The 24,107-nt window shown below is 47.6% G+C and overlaps 1 protein-coding gene across 1 annotated transcript in view; it reads right to left on the minus strand.

Moving 5' to 3' along the window:
• The window catches only part of LOC144158852 (epithelial sodium channel subunit beta-like), a 57,112-nt gene that overhangs the window by 12,332 nt on the left and 20,673 nt on the right, over positions 1–24,107 (minus strand). The window contains exons 7-11 of the mRNA XM_077690019.1: positions 23,148–23,308; positions 19,268–19,363; positions 17,684–17,822; positions 11,845–11,917; positions 10,111–10,174 (exon numbers count right to left, since the gene is read on the minus strand). Coding sequence (XP_077546145.1) covers positions 10,111–10,174; positions 11,845–11,917; positions 17,684–17,822; positions 19,268–19,363; positions 23,148–23,308 — 533 coding nt within the window. The remainder of the gene's footprint in view (positions 1–10,110; positions 10,175–11,844; positions 11,918–17,683; positions 17,823–19,267; positions 19,364–23,147; positions 23,309–24,107) is intronic.

The raw sequence follows: 24,107 nt of genomic DNA on the forward strand, positions 1-24,107 counted from the left end.
GGTCGTGTTCTATCCCTCCATAACCCGTGTGTAATCTATAATAATTGCATTCTTCGTATTTATAATAGTTTAAACCGGCGTCTTATGTGCTTCATGCACAGACAGCAAAGTCGCAGGTTTTTATTGGAATAAGCTTTTAAACCCGTTCCTCCAGAGAGAAATTACGTTTTTCGTGTACCGAACACTCGTGGTTTTGTCCTCAAGCGAGTGGAGAACCCAGGATTTTACATCGAATGGGGGGAGGCGTACTTAGAAAACAGGAGAGAGAGAGAGAGAGAGAGAGAGAGAGAGAGAGTATGGGAAAAAAGAAAAAAAACCGAAAGAAAAGAAAACAAGAATATCACCAAAAACTTCGAGGGGCCGTGAACGTATTGCACGCGAGTTTCTCTTAGTCGCGTTCCTTTTTCTTTTTGTTAGGGGCATTGCAAATGGGCCGATGGTCCAGTTGAAAACGGACAGTGTGGCCGCGTAAGCTTAGAGCGCGGCTTGCGATGGAAAAAATGCTAGGAATCTTTATTTGGCGAAAGACAGAAATGGCCTCGTCCAATAATTACCCCTCTCTCTCCTCTCTCACGTCCTCCCCTTTCCTGGTCTGGAAAATTTCGGGAGCCCCCGCCTATTCTCCATGCGCATGCCAGTGCTTCAAGAGCATAACTCCCAATCCCACACACCATGACGTCACGCGGAATTTCAGTTCAAAGCCAGACACCTACGTAAACATTTTAAAATAGATTTCGTGTAGCTGCTTGAGTTGGTCAGCCCTATAATGCTATCGCTTCAAAAAACTAGGATGGATTCCTAATACACCACATAAAGAGGTCGCACTAGATTTAAGCAAAGTGAGTCAGGCAATCCTATTCTGATGGCGCGCGCCCTTGCTCGTTTCCGAATCTATTTCTCCGTACCCCTCCTCTTAAAACGAACGAGCGATTAGACGCTTTTTCTGCGCAAGCGCGTGAGGCGCTGGCTTGACCTTGACTGAGCTTGACGGCCACACTGGCGGAACGGGCCGTTTTATGGTTTTGACATGGAGAAGCAAGCTTCGCTTTAAAGCCCGTTATTCCAAGGGCTTGGGCGGAGAAGTAAACTTTTCTAAGTCACTTAAGAAAAGCACTGCCTGCAGGGTGATGAATAGAAATTCTATATTCGTCGCTCCGCACTTGGGACTTCCCAGAGAGCAGCGCCCGATCTATAGCTGCGCGAAACGACTTGCTCTAAAATTTCCGTGATGCAAGGAATTATTATAGGTTGTATTTACTGCTGAGGCACGCATGCAGGCAACAACCATGTGTGTGCGCCGTTACTGGTTACGTTAGGCTCCGCAGGATAGAGGTACTAGTCCGTGCTAAGCACATGGTTTGTGTTGGACGTTTCAAACTTTATCCCACCCAACGAAAAGTAATGCCTCCACTCCATAGTGAGTGCGATTAATAACATCGCGGTCGACACCAACATTGAGAATCGGGTTGAAATGTAGCATACGACACATGCCGAGTTTTTTTTTCTGCCGCGTACGGGCGAAGTGGCACAAGCGGCGCCATGTCCGTGGCCGTTTCTAGTGTTGCCAAGCGAAGAAATTGACAGCTAAACTTTTCAATGAATACCACGTATACAGTTGAAAATCGCGGGACACATTGCGCCCCTACCCCTGTATCCCCTAAACTCCCCACTCCCCTCTTCCCCGTCTCCCCCGACGAGCGCAGGAGCAGTGCGCTACGCGCAACAGCGAGTGCGTGGTGAACCTTGGCTGGTGCGCGTGCCGCAACGGCTTTGCGCGCACCCTGGACGGCGTCGAGTGCGAGGATAAGCCGCTGGGCGGGCTGCGCGCCCGCTGCGGCAGGAACGCCGACTGCGCCAGTGCCAACGCCCGCTGCACCTACAGCCACTGCGAGTGCGGACCCGGAACCATCGTCGCCAGCCGAGACGCCAACGGTGAGACAGGGACACGCCCCTTCTGCGTAGCTCCTTCTTGTCTTCAGTGTCTTATCATGTCGGCCGGGGTGATTGCGACTTCGCATTGTCTCCTAGCAGTTAGATTGATTGATTGATTGATTGATTGATTGATTGATTGATTGATTGATTGATTGATTGATTGATTGTGAAGTTTAACGCGCCGACGCTACACAGGCGATGAGGCGCGCCGTAGCGGAGGTCTCCGGATTAATTTTGACCACCTGGGTGGTCAAATACGCCGAAACTTCGAACGCAACGGGCGGTTTCTCTTTTCCGCCGCGGCCGGGAATCGAACCTGTGTCCTTTGGCTTCGATCTGCAGATAGCTTCGCAGACAACCGCAGATAGCTTCCATCCTGCCACTAAACTCTGGCCTGCCCTGTTTACAGCGAAGTCGCTTTATTCGAAGTGTTTCAGGGTCACGATGTGTGTAAAAAGCCCATTGTAGCTGTTTTTAGCGAAGTATCGCTGGTAACGAAGCCAGCTGTCTCGAGAACGCTGTTCTCAGGAAGTTGTACTGCATGCGAGCTCCAAGCCCTGAATCAAATTATTACGACACACTCACTGATTATTTAAGTTTCGCTTAATGATTGGACATAGAGGAATTGATTGCTTACGGTGATGGCTCGGGCCAAAGACGACTGCGTGCAAGATGCATCTTCAATGACACAGAAATTTTGGATGGTTGGTACATCTTCACAGACAGCAGAATTCATTGCGGACGTCACGAAAACACGCGATTTGGCGGGAGAATCAAAATTTTAACTTAAATTGATTAATTTCTTAGTGAATAAAGCATCGTTTGCTGCCGGACAAGCGCTTGAGGCGCTATAAAACACGAAATCTTTCGAATAAAACGAACTTGTATTTTGTCTGCGTGGCCCCTTTAAACCTGATTACAGTATCTACCAGAGAAGAACTGCTGGCGGAAAAGGAAACCCCCCGTCGCGGTTCGCGTGCTTTACTTCCACCGCGTTGAACTGACTTCCCTAGTGGGCTGGCTCGTTGTAAGGAGGTCATGCTGCGGAGGCTTCGGGTTGGGGTAGCGTTATCCCCAGCAGTTACCCACGCTTGGCCTGCCCGATATCACGTGCCGTTTGCGGACACTTCCCCCTTCTGTGTGCTTCCTGTGTCAGAAGGTGACGTTGAACAACTGTTGTGGACTTGCTCAGGTCTTAGAGACGCCTGAACGCAACACCTCCGAGGCACAGGGCTCCATCCTGGCAGACCCCCAAATCTCAATCGCTGGATATGGGGGCCCCAGCACCGGTCTCTTCTTAGATTTTTGCACAAAACGGGTGCAGTGTTGTACATATGAAAACATTTTGTTATGTCGTAGGGCAATCGTTCGCAAAAAAAAGTGCCTTGAAGGAGATAGCATTAGGGCTTCCCCTTGCAATATTTATCAAACACTTCTTTGTTGCTATACGTCGTGTTTCCGTCTCTTCGCTGTCGTTTCCTCGTGTTTTGGTACGAATTACTTCGACAGACAGACGGGTGGCACTTAACGCCTCTACGCTGTTATCCGCTGTGCACTGTGCGCCAGCTCTACTGTGCGCCAGCTCTACTCACGGGCCGTCACGCTCACCTGTCGCGCGATATGACGCCAACGCCACACGTCCTGGGCTGTCTTTCTCCCCCGCAGACCCTAGAGTTTCATACTAATAAATACTAGAGGGAAATCTGTCCCTGCTGTCGCGGGCCGCCGTGTGCGCCGCCATTGCCGCTAGCGACGTTCTTCGCCTACTTGGCTTAGCTAGCCATATGGCTTCTTTTTTGTATCGAAGTCAAACTCAACAAAAAAAAGGGTAACATTTTTTTCTTGTTCATCGTACCTAAAGCTTCTACATAACTACTGACAAATTAATCTTTCTGGAGGTTCAATTTTATAATAACAAAACAAATTTTGTGAACCTTCTGCAGTGACGTTGCTTTTTTGCAGTCAGAGCCAACTTTTCAGGCTGATCTTGAGCCATGTCAGGGAGAAGTGGGAACGGGCCTGTCCGATACATGACGGAACGCTCGCCGAAGCGCGGCTCCCCTATACAGTGGCGCAAGATTTCCCTCTAGTATGCATTAGTACGAAACTCTATGCCGCAGACAACATGCTGACGTTGCATGGCGGCAACGCACCCTGCTGTTATTTTGAAGACCCTGCTTCAGTTCCCACACAGCCTTCGGCGTAATCAGTTTCGTCTTGAAACTGATTCGCTTTATCGAAATTGATGGAAGCGCGCATTTGGGCAGAAATTTTAAAATTCTCAGTATTTGAAGCTTACTTTTTACAACAGGGTTTATTTTCTTTACCTGAAAACAAAGCCGTTTTATCCCACGATGGGGAAACTTAAAGCGGACATGAAGATAAAATAAACACGTGGTTCAGTAAAGAGACTGCTTGGTCCCGATAACAATGGCACCGATACAATGATGCCGATAACAATGCTACGATAACAATGATACCACCCCGGCTACTTTCCGCTGACACTTTTCTGTGACGTCATGGAATCTTGCTTGTGCTATTGACGGCCGCCGACCAGAGTCACCGCCTAGAAACATGGCTGAGCGATTGACGTACCGTTTTGCAGTACATCCAGTACCGTTTGATCGCATAACTTGAATGCGAACGTTCAGTTAACTCATCGATAACTGTGCTTTTATTGCTGGTCTATATTACGCCAGTCGTGCCAATTTTTATTTATGTATTTATTCGTTTGTTTATTCGTTTATTTATTGTACCCTCGGGGCAAAAATACTTTGTAGAGTGGAGGGGCCATAAAAATTAAAAAAAATATATACAAGCACAAACATACTTCCAATAGAACATCAGTGAAGTATATCAAGTTTTGGGCGAATTGGCTAGGTTACATTTCAGTGCACAGTTGACAAGTAAACAAAAATAGCACTGGCAGACAAAAGAATCCTCTATAATTTTATACCAACACAAACACTTTCCACGTAACGAGAAAAAAAATGGCAGCATCTCCACTCCGTGGATGATGGCGAGGGTGCGGAGTACGGGGACTCGAATGACATCTAAGTTGCGCCCCCACTGTCATTCGATTTGAGCCGTGAGTTGCACCTTGATTATTCCCTAAATATAACTGCAACTCACGTCTCAAATCGAATTTCGCTTGATTTTCGCTTGATGGTGGTGTGCCCAAGTATGGACGCGGCCGGACATTGGGAGGTCCTAAGGTACTCCGCACCGTTACAGGTGAGGGAGTAAGCCGTTTGACTCTCGGGTACTAACTCACGGTCGTAGCCGAATTAATGGGTAAGATGACTGACACTACCTCTGTCTTGTCTGGTCTACCAGAAACAGGCTCGAATCCTGCCGGTACCTGTGTGATTTTTTGCGATTGTAAATGCTATGTGCACGAACGCGGACAGATATTGTGCGGTCCTAAGGTACTCCGCACCTAAAACAACATGTGGCTAGCCTTTCCACCAACAGTAGATAATAAAAAAACAATTAAAAGGAACAGAGAAGAAAATATAAGCCCTTATTTCGACTGTGCATGCACAAACAAAAAACAAGAAGCGGTACATCTAACACGTCACTGACAGCGCTACATGTAACACGTCATCTAACAGGTCACGTCACTACGGCGCGAAATTTTGAATCTTTTCGTTATTCCTTGCGCTTTTTCGGTTAGAAAACGTATTTTGTGGCTAGAATAAAGCTGAGTGTTTTATCAAAGACTAGTTATTTTAAAATAAACATAGTTGCCTATTGTTTTTATGACACCTATAAGACTTTCGCCCTAAGAGCTCTTCAGAGTTGTTTCCTAAACTGATGGCGCCTTTATCCCCCACCAAACACGTGGTCGCAGCGTGCATGAACGTGACCGTGGTTCCCCTTCCTGCTGAGCACTCGGCGGAGGCTGCCGGCGACCCCTGGCGAGCGGCCCCCATCGTGGCGCTGCAGCGGCAGGAAGAATTCGCACCCGAGGCGCCCTCCTTCGGCAAGCCGCACAAGCACATCCGTGATGCCCCCATCGCAGACGAATGATGTCGCCCGCTTTCCCTTAGCGTTGTAAAACAAAAACAGCGAGGCGCGTGTAATACCCATTGGCGAAACCCTTATATAAGAAAGAGAAAAGTGGCCTCAACTTTGTGTGTACAGATGTGTTTTATGGACGTTTTTAAAACAAAGCAATCATCAGCATCATAATAATCATCACCATCACCAGCCTATCTACGCCCACTGCAGGGCAAAGGCCTCTCCCATTCATCTCCAATTACTCTGCGCTAACTGTGACCCATTTATCCCCCGAAACTTCTTGATCTCATCTGCCCATCTAACTTTCTGCCGCCCCCTGCCACGCTTGCCTTCTCTAGGGATCCACTCTGTTACCCTTAATTATCAATGGTTATCTTGCCTTCGCATTACATGCCCTGCCCACGTCCATTTCTTCTTAATTTCTACTAACATGTCCTTAACACGCGTTTGTTCCCCGACCCACTCTGCTCTCTTGTCTTTTAATTTTACACCTATAATCTTCCGTTCCATTGCGCGCTGAGTCGTTGTCAATTTAAGTTGAACCCTCTTAGTGAGCCTCCAAGTTTCTGCCCCGCAGGTGAGTACAGGTATAGATGCAGTTGTCATACACTTTTTTCTTCAGGGGCAATAGTAGGCTGCCATTCATTATCTGAGAATGCTTGCCATATGCACTCCACTACATCCTTATCCTTCTTATCTCTGCTCCATGGTTGGGATCCGGCAGACAAAGCAATATACACAGGTAAACGAGCAAGAAACAAATGAAACCCACAAACATAAGAACGTTACAGAAACATATGGAATGCTGTTTTTAAGCGCGCATACTAATACTTCTTTGAACGAAACTTTTATGTCCGAAATAATTTTGCTTGGCCGAAGTTTCACTGCAACGATTTCTTTCCTTTCGCCCCCGTGCGGTGCGTACGGATGGAGCTCTCCGGTGACGGCCTCCAAAGGCGTTCAGCGTGCGTCATAACAGTAAGCTGGTGTTCTGCAGTCAGCCAAAAAATGACGGCCGTTCGACAAAAGGCCGACACACAACGCACAAGGAGCGGCGCGGCGTCTGGGGTCGTGGCGTAGCGGTTCCGTTTCAGCTTCCGGATACCGGGGACGGTGGTTCGTTTCGAACTCCTGCCACCCCTGATTTTTTTTAAAGGAAAACAGCCTTTTTTTGGCTATTTAACCCGGAAAAGTTCGGTCTGTCCACCTGTATTTCACTTGATTAAGCCTTCCGTCCATAAGTCAAATGTTTACGAGAACGACAGGTTTATATAGGCAAATTCTCGGAAAGGCACTTCCCACGCGAAGTTGTTGTGGCACATACCCACGTGGGGGATTGGTCAAGAAACTGGGGGCTTTTGGGGACTAAAACGCTTACCTAATAGCCCTATACAATCAGCCTGAAGGAATTGGGGAAACGGTTACCGAATAAATAATAGATCTAGAGAAGAATCAGTGATTGATGCCATTTTTGGGAGAAAGGGCGAAAAAAGTGACTGGGCTAGCAGGACATGCGTCTGGTCTCTGGTATGTACGCGTTAATTGCCGCAATAATCCCTCTATGACAAAAAAAATCCCCCCACCTCCCCGAAGGGGATCGTGCGGAAATGCGAATGCATTGGGTGCACCGATGAGTGCACTGCGTCAAGCAGTAACGGAGAGAGGCGTGCGCTCCACTGCATTTATATACATTTTCCGAGCGCAGCGAGCGCAGAGAGGGTACGCGGAGAGGCGAGAGAGACCCGCGCAACACGCCCGCCCCGCGCGCGAGCTCTCTCTCCCGCCGAGCTCCGCGATGCGAGCGCCCTCACACGCCCAAGAGCGCTCCTCCTCTCCACTCACTCTCCGCTACTCCGCCCGAGCTCCGCGATGCGCGCCCTCACACACCCGAGCGCGCTCCTCCTCTCCCCTTGCCCTCCGCTACTCCCGCCCGAGCTACCCCCTGCTCCGGTTGCTAGGCGCGCCACAGCTGTTTCTAGGGGCGAGGAGGAGCGCGGAGAGATAACACCTGCGGGCGCACGCCGACGGAGCACGACAACTCCCGACTAAGAAATGCATTCGCATTTAAAAAGACTGTAGCGGCGCGGGTCCGCCGCGCCGAGACGACGACGACGACGACGAAGGCAGAACTACGAGGCGCGCGCTCACGGGCGCTCGCGCTGGAGGAATGCAGGCGCACGCCGACGGAGCACGACAACTCCCGACTAAGAAATGAATTCGCATTTAAAAAGACTGTAGCGGCGCGGGTCCGCCGCGCCGAGACGACGACGACGACGACGAAGGCAGAACTACGAGGCGCGCGCTCACGGGCGCTCGCGCTGGAGGAATGCAGGCGCACGCCGACGGAGCACGACAACCCCCGACTAAGAAATGCATTCGCATTTAAAACCTCAGGGAAATGGCCGCGAGCGAAAGGAGCACAGGCATCGACAGAGGAAGGCCAATGCGTTGAATTGGTGCGGCTAGATACCGTTTCCGAATGAAGAAAAAAAAACAAAAAAACAAAAAAAAACAAAACGTTGCAGTACGGGAAAAAGTGTTCAATTGTTTCAATTTCACCGCAAGCAGCACAAAGACGTCTGGAAACTCACGAGACAGAACATCGATACATCAGTGACATCTGCAGTGTTCCTGAATTACACAAGGCGCCTTTATTTTCAGGATACAAAAAAAAAATGAATTACGCGTTGAAAACAATGTTTTGTCCCAAAATACAAAAGCCTCTTGCGCCCGTGGCAGTGCCTCGTGGCGGCATTCGAAGCAGTCCTGCAGTAACGATTGGCCCCGGTAGACGGCCCGCGAGCAGTGGAGCGCGCTAAATTTGAATTGACTGTTGCGAGCCTTCGCCGTGTATGCCGTGGAAGGAGCAAGACGGGTGTGGAAAAGCGTGTCAGCTGGGCGGATGATTTTATGTGGCAGCCGCGGCAGAGGACTATCGTCTTTCCACGAGATTTGCAACAAAGCAAGCAGACACGCGGCCATTTTTTTGCATCTTTCGTCTCGATGGAGGAGACGCCGTCTGGTAAGGTAGCGTAACACGAAAGATGAAAATGACACTTCGGGAGCGCTGCGGCTGCCTTGTTCGCAATGAAAGCAGTCACTGCGAGGCGCCGCTTTAAGAAGCCTTCAGTTGTCTTATCGGAGATTTGGCGCAACTGGTACGCATAAAGCCGTCAGTCCTGCCGATCGCGTGCGGCGTTACCCGGATAATCAGACTCCAGGTTAACGCATGGCGATATGTTACGCCATGACTTCGTGTAGCGCCAATAAAACGACAGATGACACAGGGAGGTGACGGGCACAAGCGCTTGTGCCCGTCGCCTCCCTGTGTTCTCTGTCGTTTTGTTGGCGCTACACGAAGTCATGGATTACCGCTGCCAACTAGCGCAAACCCAAACTCTAATATGTTACGGTCCGTCATCAGGATCTTGGCGTTATCCCAGTTTACCGCCTACCCCATTTTCTCCACGTGCTCCGCGTTGGCATTGGAGCGTGCAAAAAGGTGTGTCTCGTGAAAATCGAGGCTCAGGTTTTCACTAGTGATCTCTATGATTCGCGGTGATGGCTCAGAGGTACGACACTCGCATCGTACACGGGAGGTAACGGGTTCAAATCCTGGTACCGCCAGGCACCCACCGGTTTCTTTAGTGGGTACAGGCGTCCCTGGTCGAGTGCGGACCCTTGAAAGGGGAATTCACGCCCGGAAAGCTGCCTTTACCCTTGCGAGGGGCCTCTGACCCTTGTTCATCCGGTGGGGCCCCCGGCCATCATGCCGCGTTGCCATTGCCGGGGGTGAAAGAGTCTGGTGGCATGTCCTGCAACAGGCGGTTGCGAGTTGAGCGTCCACCGTGGCTGTGGAACAGCCCATGTGCATTCGTGTGCCTTGGTGGCGCCTGGCACCTACCGGTAAAATAGGTACAAGCGACTTCCCGGCCTGGCGCTCGGCCCTTGTGTGGGACCACAACGCTTGCTCGTAAGAGGAGTCATTCCTATGGTATGGGGCGGCTGGAAAATGTGACTTTTTATTATTATTCCCACTTAGTGCCCCCATATTCGTATTGTGAATGTCACTTAATCCAATTCTTTCCGTCTGCGACTGAAGCAGTAGTGGGGTTTCGGAAAAAAAAGAAGAATTGAGTTAGGAATTGTCCTTGCCTCTTGGAAGAACATCTCGTCGGGCCAGGGGTCCTGTGTCACAGACGTCTCGAACTGGCTTTCCCTTCGAGAGTAGAACAGAAAGGACAGGTTTGGGACAACGGCGCGAAGTTTCAGCGTTTAAACTGGACAACATTGTACTTGGGTTCGTCGTATTAACTCACTACGGCACAAAAGACCGCCTACTTCGCCTCTCAAATTGATGACAAAGAAAAAGAGAGTGTTTGTGAAGCAAATGTTGAAGCTCTTTCTGAAATCCCGATAAGCGCCAAGATTGAACTGCTAGTATCCACACGTTGTGACAATTGTACTTGTCGCAGTTCGTTCAAACGAGTATGATTCCTGGTACCAAGGGTTCAGAATGGCCTGGCGTCCTTTATTTCTTTTTTTTTTCATCTCCGCACTTTCGCTCCCGAGCCTACAGGTAGGCTAGCAAGCACACTGATACTATCGCTACCCATCGATCTTTTTGAATATACCATGGCGACGAGTTTACGTAAGCTCTGTAACGTCAAAGTTTCTGTGTGCCCTCATACACTTAATATCGTAAGCGACACGACCAATGTGAACTTCTGAGAGGTCGATTCGACAGGCTTCTTATAGGTGGAAGGAGCGTTAAAGAAGCATGAAAACATGCACGATGTTTTTAGAACGGAACGAGGTATACTTAAGCAGAATCGGAGTTAACATCCCACCTCAAATGACCTTAAATCTTTGTCAATGTTTTCTTTATCAGAACGCTGAAAGAACGTCGTAGTTATTTTTGCATTTCATTGCTTTCAGGAGGCGTAATTTTTTCTCTGGACGGCTTTCTCAGAGTATGATCAGCTGTTATTCTGGATTGTTTTTTTCAATTCGGAAACGTTTTAAATTGCGCAGTTACCTTTTACTTTCAAGCGTTGCTCTAAAAAAAACTGTGTTTATCTTATAGATGTTATATTGGTTTAGGCTAAAGGCAGAGCCTCATTCGCCGTTTTTCCAATCATTGTACAGGCGAACCTCGTTATTACGAAGTACTATCGGTGCCGTAGATTTGTTCGTTATATCCGATATTCGCTATAACCGTAGAAGTAAAAATCGGCTCTAATAAATCGGCAATCTGGCCCGCGCAACAATCCTAGATAAAAAAAAAGCATTGTTCTAGACTTCGAACCTATAAACGAGAAAGTCCTTATCTGTCTCCTTCTGGCATTTCAAACTAAACAGACCGGAACGTGAGAAAGGGAAATTACGACAGAATAAAGTTCGCTCGGCCAAACAAGCCGGCCTTCTAATTTACCGGAAGGAGGATGTGGCCTTCGCCTGGTGGCTTTTCACAGTCTGAGCGGAATGAAGTTTTTCCCAGTGTCCACGCAATGCTGGGCCTTAAGCTACTAAAAAAAGGTTGTTTTGTCGCACTTTTTTTTTTAATTTTGCTTTTAGTATGCTAGCTGTCGAGTTTTGAGCCTCGCGGGAACCAAATATTTCTTCGTTATAGCCGATATCGCGCGGCTCTCGAGGATTCGGTTTCTTTGTATAAAGAATAGGGGTCATTGAAATGAAGCGGGACAAACAAACTTCGTACTTAGTTCGCTATATCCGATAATTCGCTATATTAGTGTTAGCTATAACGAGGTTCGACTGTATATGAATTCTGCTTTTTGCCTCTGAGACAGTGGAATTACAAACTATTTGGCTCCAACAGACGTCGCCCAGCTACGGTTTCACAATAAATAAGGAATGGGGAGTACTCACAGGCAAGCTCGTCGACAGAACTTCTTCTGGCAGCGTTCTGTTTCGTCCAGTACTTTTATCCAGCAGCGAGTCACTGTTGGAGGTAAGATAAAATGTTTGCGTGCCGTCAGGAGTGTGCTAACGCATTTGCATTTGCTTTTCAAATTCTTTAACAATATTTTCTTTGAGTTCGTACCGGTCAATAAGACACGGTCTCACAAAGACAAACACAATAAAATAAAAGTGCCGACAGGATGCTTTTAATAAACATTTACGTGACAAGCGCTTTTCGGAGTGTCATCAGTGATACTTCATGTGATCGAACCCAAATGCGTAGGGATAGCCTAATATCTTTTTTTATACAGATCAACTAAAAAAAATTGCAGTTTTTCGGTAAAAAATTCCGGCCATCCGGTGAAAAATTCCGGCCATCTCCACTAACGTGAAAACTGGGAAGGAGCGAAACATGCAGTGTATAAATGGCTTCTCGGCGCCTCGGAGGTTTTACCCACGGAGATGAAATTGTTGGAGGGTAGATGTATGCGGCTTTTTCCTAAGTCTCGTGTTTTCGAAGCACGAAGTGTTCTTGCGCGAGGCGTTGGAAAACGAGTGTCCCGCTCTTTTAGTACCGTGACTACATGATACTACGACGACTTGAGACGCCGACAGCCCGAGCCCTCAAGAAGCTTCGCCCAAAGGGCAGCTTGCATCAGTGGGCGGCAGAGCAGACGTCCCCTCTCCCTTCGTCGGAGACCGAACTGTTGCACCTCACATTGTATCCGAACTTCCCGCTGAGAGTTCTTCGTGACTGGCAGGCAGGCCCGGATCCTTTCGTCCACAGGCTTTCACATCTCTCCCAAAGTGGACCGCGTTAGCATGCGCTAAGACCCACGGCCAAGTCTAAAGTCAACGCCCGCGCTACGAGCCGAAAGAAAATGCTGCGCACGGATTGGGATGACAGCTCAAACGGAGAGGCGCCGATTTAATAACGCCAGGTATACCCAGGATAGATTTGGACCACGGGAAGCGTTTTTTTTTATTTTCAATTGGCTGCAAATGTTCTTGTTCCCGCCGCTGCTAAAAGTTTCTGTTACGGCTTTGATTTTTTTTTAAATTCTTCTCAAAGCTTACAGGCGCCTAGAACTGCGAGACTTGCTTGCACCCTCACAATACGTACCTTGCTAAGCAAGTTTAAAGTGTACTCAGTCACAAAACCGCGAAGAAGGCAAATATACTTGCTCAGTGACTTTGGTGGAACAATTGGCCTCCGCAGTGTGTTTCTATCAAATAATGACGTAACATCTTCCCGTATCTACTGCGCATCATTTTTTGTTGGTGAATTAAATCTTCCGATCTACTGACGTTCCATATTTGAGGTTATGAAAGGAAGAGATAAAGTAGTGCGTTTTAAAAATTTAAAGGTCAGTTTTCTGATAATATAATGTAGTTTTTGCCTCGGAAGAGCAGCGTTCTAGGAGTACAATGAAGACAACATACGAAACGCGAAGACCCAAGTGCTGGCGAAAACGGTAACTTTCGTATGAATGATGGGTAATGGTGAAAAAAAAAACAAAAAAAAAAAAAAACGGGGCCAGAAAAGTTAGGCAGATATAGTAAACATTAATATTTCAGAAAATCAAGAAATTGTGTCTCGTGCTTTCAACCTTAGTATACAAAGGCTGCCGTGCGGGAGAGGAGAAAAAAATGTCCGCGTGTAAGGTTGCTTGCCACAAAATGTCGTCGAAAGACGATGGTCTGCTGTCGCCACGTAGCTGCTTCTTCATTCTCCCAATAAATAAATGTTCTAATAAATGTTCTATTAAGTACTAATAAATGTTCTTCGTTCGTTCGTTATTCTATCCACCCCAAGTGCTCTCCCCCCCCCCCCGTCACTGTTATCATAATTCAATGAAGGGTTGTTTTAGTTTCAAATTTCCCGCCGTCGCGCTGTTCACGCACAATAATCTTGACAGCCCGTATGTTAATCTTTTGTTTATTCTTCTGCCCAAAACAGTACGCGCACGAGTTCTGTTTTCATTTTTCACCAACGCAACGTGCATTCTTAATTGAAAGAACGTGGGTACAGCCGGCTATGTATTTGTGTTTTTCCTCAAATGTGCCTGAATTTTTTCGCGCCAAATAATGTGTACATCTAACACCCCTGCGACCAATTTTGATAGTTTGAAACGGCCTTTCCTATAGGTTGTATCCACTGGCGAGGCATACATGCAGGCAACCACGTGAGTGCGCCGTCACTAGTTACGTCGGGCTCCGCGGGATGGCGGTACTTGTCCGTGATAAGTGCAGGATGTGTGGTGGACGTTCCAAACTCTATCCCACCGTGCACAAAGTAATGCCTCGACTGCAATGTGAGTGCGATTAATAACATCTCTGTTCACACCGACGTTGAGAATAGGATTGAAACGGAGAAGACGACGTACGCCGGTTTTTTTTTTCCTGAGGCGTGCGGGTGCAGCAGCACAAGCCGCGCCATGTTCGTGGTACATCGGCCATGTCCATGGTCGTTTCCAGTGTTGCCAAGCGAAGAAATTGAGAGCTAAACTTTTCAGTGAATACCATCTTTATATATTTCGCGATGAATTATTCATGGTCGTGGCAGATGAATCAAGTGAGAGGTAGACAGAGACCGAAATTGCCGCGTTGGGTAGCCCAACCGATACTATCGCCTTAAAGAATGTAGGAGCTGCGTGGCGTGCTTTGCTCACGCGCCCTGGGGCCGAATTCTCTAAAACGACGGGGCGTCGCTTTGAAACGACGGGGTGGTGCCATTGTAATGCATGTGTTCTGGGGTTGTGGGCGTCGCTTTGAGGAAGGTGTGCTCCTAGTAAGTGCCGCAGAAAAGCATTGTGGCAAGGGCATGAAGCGACAAGTGAAACGATGGGGCGGCAGTCGGCGTCGCTTCGCGCCCTGGCTACAATGCTTTTCTGCAGCTCATACTAGGAGAACACCTTCCTCAAAGCGACGCCCACAACCCCAGAACACATGCATTTCAATGGCGCCACCCCGTCGTTTCAAAGCGACGCCCCGTCGTTTTAGAGAATTCGGCCCCTGGTAAGCTACATGCGGGCTGTAGGAAAATGCTTCTGTTGTCCTTGTGTGGCCCAGTTCCGCGACCTTCAGGTCCAGTTCGAATGTCATTGCTGACCCGCCACTACACGGCGGACGCTCCTTTCTCTGTGCGAGTTAGCGCGCTCCTCAGGCTTCGACCGCCGAATGCAACCTTTAAACTCCCCCCCCCCCTCTCCCACACCTTCCTGTTTTCACCATGCCGACCGAGGTGTCCACTTTCTGTAATAAACTTTTGTTATGTAATGATATTGTTGAAGGGCCTATGATTTTTAAGCACGCAGTTTTCTTAAAATAAAAGCATGTTGCCGGGCGACTTTGTTTGCGTTGGGGTATAAAAGTAGGCCACGTTAAGATGAAACAAGAAAGAAAAAACTTATGCATATTCACATCCGCTTAATTCCAGCGAAATGGGGCTATGAAGTAGCTTCGTGCGGATGTCAAACATTACACAATTACGGAATAATCATAAAGGCGTCGGGCAGTTGTAGGCGGTGACGGCTCGAAAATGGTGTTCATTTTTGAAAAGAGGAGACTTTAGTGAGAAGTCCTCACTGACTCTTTTTGTAGCGTTTAATACGCCACCGTTAATTATTGGGTGATAGCGCCACATGCGCTGTTTTTTAAATGACGTATCTGCGGCACCGCCTTTCTCGCCCCTTTCACGTAGCATACTTTTGTCCTGCAATAACAAACACGCCATCTCCAACACAGCACGCTTTGTTGTTCGTAAGGAGGTGAGTGATAGCACTGATCGTTAATAAAACTGCGAGGTGTAATAGCAAAGTAATGTATTGACGCGTTCCACGTTTCACGCAATGATCGTCGCAACGATGTTCTCCCGAATAAATCTGCCGCGTTATTCCGCTACGGCCAGTGAGTAAAATAATCATGCACCCCTCCGCCTAACGACGACGATGGTTGAACACGAAGCTTTCTCGTGATGGATTCTCTTGTCGGCCAATCCTCCACTGCGAATTTGTGCTACTCTGGAGGTACGCACCACTTTTCCGGAATACCCACAGCAACTCTCGTGTGTGCGCTCCGTAGGCCTAACGTTTCGGTTTGGGGTGTACGATGCGAGTCGGTACCTGCTGCTTGGCGTTCACTTCGATCATGTGCAAGTGAAGCAATCGGATAGACGCCGGCTTCGTAGCGTGAGGGCCTAGGTTCGATTCCGGCCACCGGAAGCGTTTTTTTTCTTTCACTTCACCCACGATCATTCATCATCATCGTCAGAGAAAGTTGGCTTTCCTGCAGGGCGTATTGCGGTACAACGGCGTCAGTGAGGACACTAAAGATTCGCTTTAATATTTTTCCATGTAAAACCTGCAAACAAAACGTAAACTAGCAATTGCGTACTGCCGGCAACTCGCTCCGTGCGCCAGGCATGCACTCATTTTCGCTTTTTATCATCGTCAGCGCGCGACTTGCCCCATACACAACGTAGATGAGCAGCCGACGTGACAGTGGCATCCACACTAGCCATAGTTTGTCGTTCCGCCGCCAGGGGCAGACTGTGTTTGATCTGGGGTCGAAAAGCTGAAGTGGTTGCAAGTGTTTTCACTACGTAGTAGAGCGGGGAGCCAGTAAAGCCGTCTTCCCCTCAGGACCACTCCTACTGAGGCATAGCACGCTTTACAGAAAAGGAGTCGTACGTTTTATTTGGTAGCCAGGTGTCGTCTAAGCCCTCAATGGGCGGTTTTCTCGTTCCAGGAAACCATGCTCCCCTGCCGCTCGTCTTTCCTGAAGTTACTGGAACTCGGAAAGTACCGCCATTATTTTCTATTCGCCGCCGCACGAATTCGCGCCGCTCATTGGCCTGTTTAGGTCACGTGGTCAATGCAACCACTTTCTGTCGAACTTATCGGTTCTCCCTGTGAGCGGGGGCTGGGATCTTGCCGCAATCGGATCCCATCATCGCTTTTATGCGTGTTTTTTTAATTACAGTACGTGCTGCAATGCAATGTAAAGGATAACAGAATGCCAGGGAGCTGTGCTTTTGGCTGTAGCAAGAGAAGGGAACCTGGGAAGGCACTTTTTCCGATTCCAAGCGGTAAGGCAGATGCGAAGCGACGATCAATATTGATACACAGAATTGGACGGGTCAAATATGTCCCCACAGGGGATATCATACTGTGAGAGGGCTTTGCAGAGGGCTTTACAATTGTTTCTTTTTGTATTTACATCGCGTTCGACCGAGATGGGTGTTACTAACAAAACGGGATGGGTGAATTGTTCAGAGGCGCAAACGTTACGCCATTTTCGTTAGAGCCCCAGCTTTGCTTGTTTTTATTTGCTGCAGTACGCCCCTGTCCTTATTTTGTATTTTGGACCTCACAGTACTTGCCAAAAATAACGCAAATGCATGATGTTCAGGTGAGTATACTTCTTCAATGGTAACTTTAAAATATCAATGCTAAACCTCCGGGGGTGGCATGATAAAAGTGGCTGTGCATTCGAAGATCGATAGAGGATAAGCCCCTCAATAGTACCAATGGGTATAGGAAATTCCCTCTCGTAACAGTTTTACAAATCGTGCACCAATCGCCTTCAAATTCGGCTGCACTACTACATAACTGCGTTGCTCGGATGATATTTTTAAGGAGCAGTAATAGTGGTCGCATGTAAAAATATTAAGGCAAGGGCTTTTGTTATTAACATTTTGTCGTGTAGCGAAAGTGTGACATATCGAGTGTTACAGACGGCTTTCCTTGCTGAGTGCATGTAGGAAGGCTTAATAATCCTTTGAGATGTGCTTCCGCGTACTCACGGGCGATGTCCGAGTCGCAGTAGCGCCTCTTCCCGGTCGGCTGCTTGTCCCACTCCACCTCGTAAGGCAGCGCCACGTCCACGCGGATGCAGCGGCACAGCTTCAGCGAAGCGTTGTACGCGCACTCCTTCTCACAGAGCTGCGCATGCGCGGCACAACGACGACTCGCTGTGATGTAAACTGTACTCTGGCGAAGGCCAGTCGCATTGCCGATACGTGAGTAAACTGCTTTGTTATTCTTCTTGCTGTGTCTCCGACTGTTTCTTATGCTTTATATATATATATATATATATATATATATATATATATATATATATATATATATATATATATATATATATATATATATACAAAAAAAAAAGAAAGACAATACTCTGGCGCGCTACAGAGAGTGGCCATTTCTTGAAATCTTGAAATGTTAGTAAATGAAGTGACGAAACACACGGCACCTTCTTAGTGGGATAAATTTTATATAAAGAGTGAAGAAATTTAGAATGACAAATATTATTTTAGAACACTCTGCTCGCATTGTTCTTTGATGTGGGACCATGATTGAAACCATGTAAACATTTTTGGTGTTGTATTAGCTAAGCAAAAACGCAACAAATGGCGCGTTTTCAGAATTTTTTTGTAAAGGCACCGGGAAAGCTTAAGCCGTAACCTTTCCATCGTGCGCTTGTATGGTCTTTGAGTGTCTATTAAAATAACTTAAGTCGACTGCAGAGCGTACGTTCTAGGACAATTGCTTATAAATATGAAACAAAAATGCCTTTTTGCCAAATTTCAAGCTAAAAAGAGCACCAAAACCCTGAAGGTAAAATTACATGAGACGGCTAATTTATGCATCAGCACTTCTGCTTTTAATTTAGAAAATTTCTTTCGAGTAAATTTTGTTTGAGGTGAGAAAAAGATTTTAGAGTCACAATTAGGCGCACTTTTGTCCATTATGAAACTGTGTCCCCGATTCGGAATCGTATGTGCCGGCGGCCTTAATTTTTTTTTTGCATCCTTGTTTTTTTAAGACGCATTTTTTTTTCCCTCTATGTAAGCAATTACAGCCTGCAAATGTAACCAATTACGGCCTCCGGGTGTTGTGTTACTAGCTACTTCAGTTGCTGAACACGTAAGCTGAAGTTTAAAAACATTGATAAACAATTCCACGTCTGTAACCACTTCCCTTTTTTCTTTTTTTCGTTTTTCTTCTTTGTTTGCGCAAACCAACGCACAGATTGATTTTCGAAGACTGTTTAGTCTGTGTATAAATAAAACTTGAATGTGCCGCTGTACTTTGTTTCGGCATAGTGTGTTTATTTGCACCGTAGATTTATAGCTATGTGATATATACACGCGAAATTTGAACTTGTACAAAACTGTAACTAGTATGCATTTATGTGGCTCATATGTTCACTACACTTTCGCTGTATACGGGGTACCCTCCTAGTCAATCCGAGCAACGGCTGTTTGATCGTACCCCCCCCCCCCCCCCATCATCGAGAACTGTTGTAGTTGTTGGTGTAGAAATATTTAGTTTGATTTGATTTGATTTAGAGAAACGCCCATGCAGGAATTGGCAGGATTACTCACCTGTTTGGTCATTTTCATGACGTAGCGCTCGCGCCGCACGAACGGATAGTTGACGCATTTTGTCCAGAAAGGCTTCGGGAGGCGCTTGGTGATCATCTGGCCATGCCAAACGAAGCGTGTCAGTGGAGATGCACGTGCAAGCGTGCGTTAGCTCAGAGAAGAGTTTCCAACAAGCACTTCGCTTACTCCGAGACACATCCTTCCAAGCAACACTTCGCGCAGCACAACATTTGCGTCTCGAATTTTTCGATTGGATTGGATTTGATTGGAGTGGATAGTTTTGTGAATTTCGTGAGGTGAAGACAGCAGCCTCTCGAAGCCACTCATTCGTGGCCAATCCCCCAAGTAGGTATGTTGAAGAAGCAAGGAACAACGTTTTGTTCTATCGCTGGTAACGTGGGGTTGTTGCTGTAGTTCAAAAATCCTTCTAAGCAACACTTCGCGCAGCCATATAGGCAATAAAGTCACCTCTGGTAGTGATAATGTGGCCAGACCCGCCGCGGTGGCTCAGTGGCTAGGGCATTGTGCTGGTGAACACAAGGTCGCGGGTTCGCTTCCCGGCCGGGGCGGCCGCTTTTCTGACGGAGGCGAAAAGCGAAAACGCCCATCTGTCGAGATTTAGGCGCATGTCTAAGAACCTCAGGTACTTAAAATTAGTCCGGAGCCCTCCAGCACAGGTGCTGCTTCGGCGCGTTGAAATCAATCAATCAATCAATCAATCAATCAATCAATCAATCAATCAATCAATCAATCAATCAATCAATCAATCAATCAATCAATCAATCAATCAATCAATCAATGTGATCAGAAGAGATGTCTGCTTTCATGCCGTACCGGGGGTCAATAACGTTTTGTGTCGCCCTCCTCACCCATAACGAACGATTCTGGTCCTTCCTCCACTCCTCCTTCCTCCAGTGGAGGAGATGCCTGAAATCGATTTCCCCATGCATAAGTATTGCGGGATCCTCCCCTCAGCCAAGTAAAGGGACCAAATGGAGTGGAGGAGGGACTCGAGGCTTTGTTGTGTAGGTTACTTTCGTCAGGAACTGGCGCTTTGTGAAGCCTGTGAATACGCAGCGCATGTAATAACCGCTCGCGAGTAAGCTGTTTTCGGTTAAGCCTGTTTGATACCACTGCGCCTTGAGTAACAGATTTAACGCCAGTCATGGGATATTGAATATCGCATCCACACCCGTCACAAACTGGGAATTGACTGTTATCACACAAAATATGGCGTTACGCCATTTTTGTCTTCCCGCTAAATTGCAGCAATCACTGATAGGCAACTGTCCATGGTTTGTTTATGTCACCATGTTCTCGCTTTGTTATGACCATGCTGATTAGTTTTTATTTCCTCACTTTTACCTCTTTTGCGTATATACATAACCATCTTTAATGCTTGATTAGATACAATAACTAAAGAAAAAATTCCCCGCATTTCCCCGAGGGGAAGAATGTGAAAGTGCGAATGCACGAGTTGAATTTGCGCGGTTCGGTAATGTTCGCGAAAGAGAGATCACACACACACACACAACTACAATGAAAGAAAGATGCATTTATTCACAGACACCTATTTGTGTTGTCGTTGTACTTGATTGCTAGAGCGGATCTCAGCTTTGAAATTTCGTGTCAGTACTCCTTTAAGCGGGTGCATTAGCCCTTCTCACGCCCGATTCCTGGCCAATCCCCCACGTGGGTATGTGCCATGTCAGCGGCCAGGCAGCGCGCGCCCATCTCCCCCCGTTGCCAAGGAAGACGAGGAGATTCCTGACCAATCCCCCACGTGGGGGATTGGTCAGGTCAGGTATGTGCCATGTCAGCGGCCAGGCTGCGCGCGCCCATCTCCACGTGCGCGGACATCGCCGGTGGACGCAGGTTCACGGTCGCTTAAGAAGTGCATTGCACTTAAAAGTTAGCAGTATACCTAAACACCCCTTATGATGTAGCTGTTGCGAAAGTAGTAGTGCCGATTTTCTGAACGCGTATTCTCATTATCATCATCACCCTTCTTTTTCTGCTCTACTTTAGCATGACTGCGAGCTTTGGCCAATAACCCTAGTTAGGCCTAAAAAAAAAAAAGGCTGAACGTTACGCAGCCGTCAGGCTGAGCTCAACGACGTGCCCAGCTGCAACAAACTCTCGTAGCACGTCAAGCTCCTTGCTACAGATTTACTCAAAATGGTTCCGCAGTTGCCTCTCCCCCTTTCCTCTGCGTTAGGAAAAATGGGGACAACCACGGGGCAAGTTGGCCACCCTGTTATCGGTCGTCAGAAAGCGGAAGTAGTACTCCAGTGCTTGCTGCTGATGCCGTAAGTCATAAAAGCAAAAACCGTGAAAACTTACGTAAACATTACATAATTTTTGTGTTCTAATAATTCGAGAGGCAAGCTTTGTTTTATTCAGTTCTGTTATTAAGTAAATGTTTTGAAAGTCCAGTTTTCACCCCTAGGTGTCGCGCCAGTATACACTTGTCCCTCAGCTTCAACGAAGCACAGGGGACCCAGCACCGTCCGGAGTTTCGCGACTGGTGTATATGGAAAAACTGTGGCTGGCATTTGTTGGCGACGGCAAGGCTGAAAGCGTAACGTCAGGCCTAGGTTCAGTTAAAAGCATGTGGCCCGCGTTTTGCATTGCCAGCGCGCTATATATCGGGGCAGCGACGTACGATCGCATTTTGCTACTTTATTTGATTCATTGCATATACACAATTCACGATGGCCCATAGCTTTGGCGGCTAGTTTGGGTTTTAATAACGATGCATACGTAAAAAGAACAGCATACCTACTGTACGAGGCAACTTAAACACGCGTTATAAAAACATTTTTACAGGGAAAATACAGGATAAACAAGAGGCTAAGTTATGACAACCGGTGATACAAATAGAAAACCCCTGTCAGCGTACATAGAAAAAAGTTTAAGTATCGTAAAGTGTTTCGGCTAGTGTTCACGCTATATCGGAGCTTACGCTATGTACGGCATCCGCGATTGGCTGCCGGCGGCACGCCGTTGCTATACGGCGCGCCGCCGGCAGCCGATCGCGGAGGCCGTGCGCTATGTGATTGTTTCAGTGTATACATACCGCGTGATGGCGTTTCTGTTGCACGCCAAGCAAGGGTGGCAGTCGACAAAAACGTACCTCGCTACTCGCTTAATTGCCGCTTCAACAATTTTCATGCCCCAATTGCTCATGTAAACCTCATTACATGGGTCTACCACAATCTGCATGCCGAAGGCCAGGATGCATTCACTAGGCCCCCACCTTGGGTCGGATAGAGCCAACGAACAGCCGTCGTGCTGTGGATGCACGCTTGTCTCGCATTCTCGATTCCCATCCAGACCCAAGTGTACCCATTTCTTGTTTAAGATTACTTTCGTTAAGAGAAGCTCCCCTGAGAAACTATGCACTTACGATATACATGTGTTGTAACTTCGTGCGTGCAAATAAGTTCATGGTGTGTTGGCAGCCAGCGGCTACTGCCGCTTGCCTTGTACACGAGCCGTGGATTTCGTCAAGCCCGCTTGGTGGTTCTTTTTCTTTCTAAAGTCCCCAAACCTGATGTCGTTGAAATAAAAAAGATTGATTGGTTGGTTGATTGATTGATTGAAATTTGGGGTAATACGTGTATTCTTTGAGGAGGACGAGGTGAAGGAGGAGGAGAAGGAGGAATAAACATTTATTTGAGCAAGAGGTGAATTGGGGCGGGGATGTGGTCAGCCTCATATGACCTGTTTTTATATGTTTTGTGCTGTCGGTAATTTGCGGGTAATCTTTGGTTACGACGATGACACTTGATGACCGAGTGAATTAGGGAGTTCTATTAATACATAAATAATCACTTCCGTCCTCCACCGGTTTGTATGTACCGTGACTCGACCGTACCTGTCTGAGCGTGAAGATGTAGTTGTGTCCCGCTCGCAGCGGGATGCCTTGCTCCTCGGGGTCCGGGATGACCTCAGGGTCGTGAAACACAATCTGGGCCCCGGGCCAGATGTCCGACCTGGGATACTCCTGCTGCTCCAGATACAGGATCACGCGCAGGTCTGTGCGCGAGTCGTGGCCGGAAGATGACGAAGCAATTATTAAGTCACACACTCGAATGCTGCGCAATGTCCTGGGGGACAGCACGCTGCTTTTTGTTGACTGCATATCCTATAGCTTATATTAACTCTAGAGTTTTATACAGTAGAGAAGCCACAGTGAATTTCTGAATACATTGTCGGACATAATTTTAATTTGACTTTAAAGGATGTTGATGTGATTCCTAAAAATTGTAGGATTACCAGCGCACATTGTTGTAGTCTGGAGTCTTTGGGCCATGTTTCGCCCATTCCCCGTGCGTTTACGCGACTTTATTCGGTTGAAAAATCAATTCTGAAATGCAGTCTTCCTCTCTGCATCCACCTTGCCGATTTTTTATGGTGTTTCGTATGACGTCAAAACGAAATGCCTTGGCTTGACGGTGATACTGCACGGCTCGCCGACCCTCCGACAGGATCAGTCGGCCCATGGCGTTTAGTCGGCCAGTGGCCGGCGCGTCGTCGCAACTCGTTCGCTCAGTTGAGCCTAAACCACGACGACACGTTTGTGCCAGCAAGAATGTGCGTTTAGTTTGTTAATTTGTAGACGGTATCAAATTCTAAGTCGAAGTCACTCCACACAAGCGCCTATGCGACGCTTCGCTGACTGCTACGCTAGTAGAACAATGTAAGGCCAATTGAAGGGGGCAGAAGAGTCAGCGAAGTTAATATAGGTACTGAGGAATTAAACTCAACCTGAAATTTTATCGTACAGCGTCAAACCAGGGTGCGAGGAGCACTTTGCGCGCTGGTGAACTAGCAC

This window comes from Haemaphysalis longicornis, unplaced genomic scaffold (genome assembly GCF_048455015.1).
Source record: "Haemaphysalis longicornis isolate Haplotype H1 unplaced genomic scaffold, Haemaphysalis longicornis Haplotype H1 scaffold_10, whole genome shotgun sequence".
Classification (NCBI taxonomy): Eukaryota; Metazoa; Arthropoda; class Arachnida; order Ixodida; family Ixodidae; genus Haemaphysalis; species Haemaphysalis longicornis.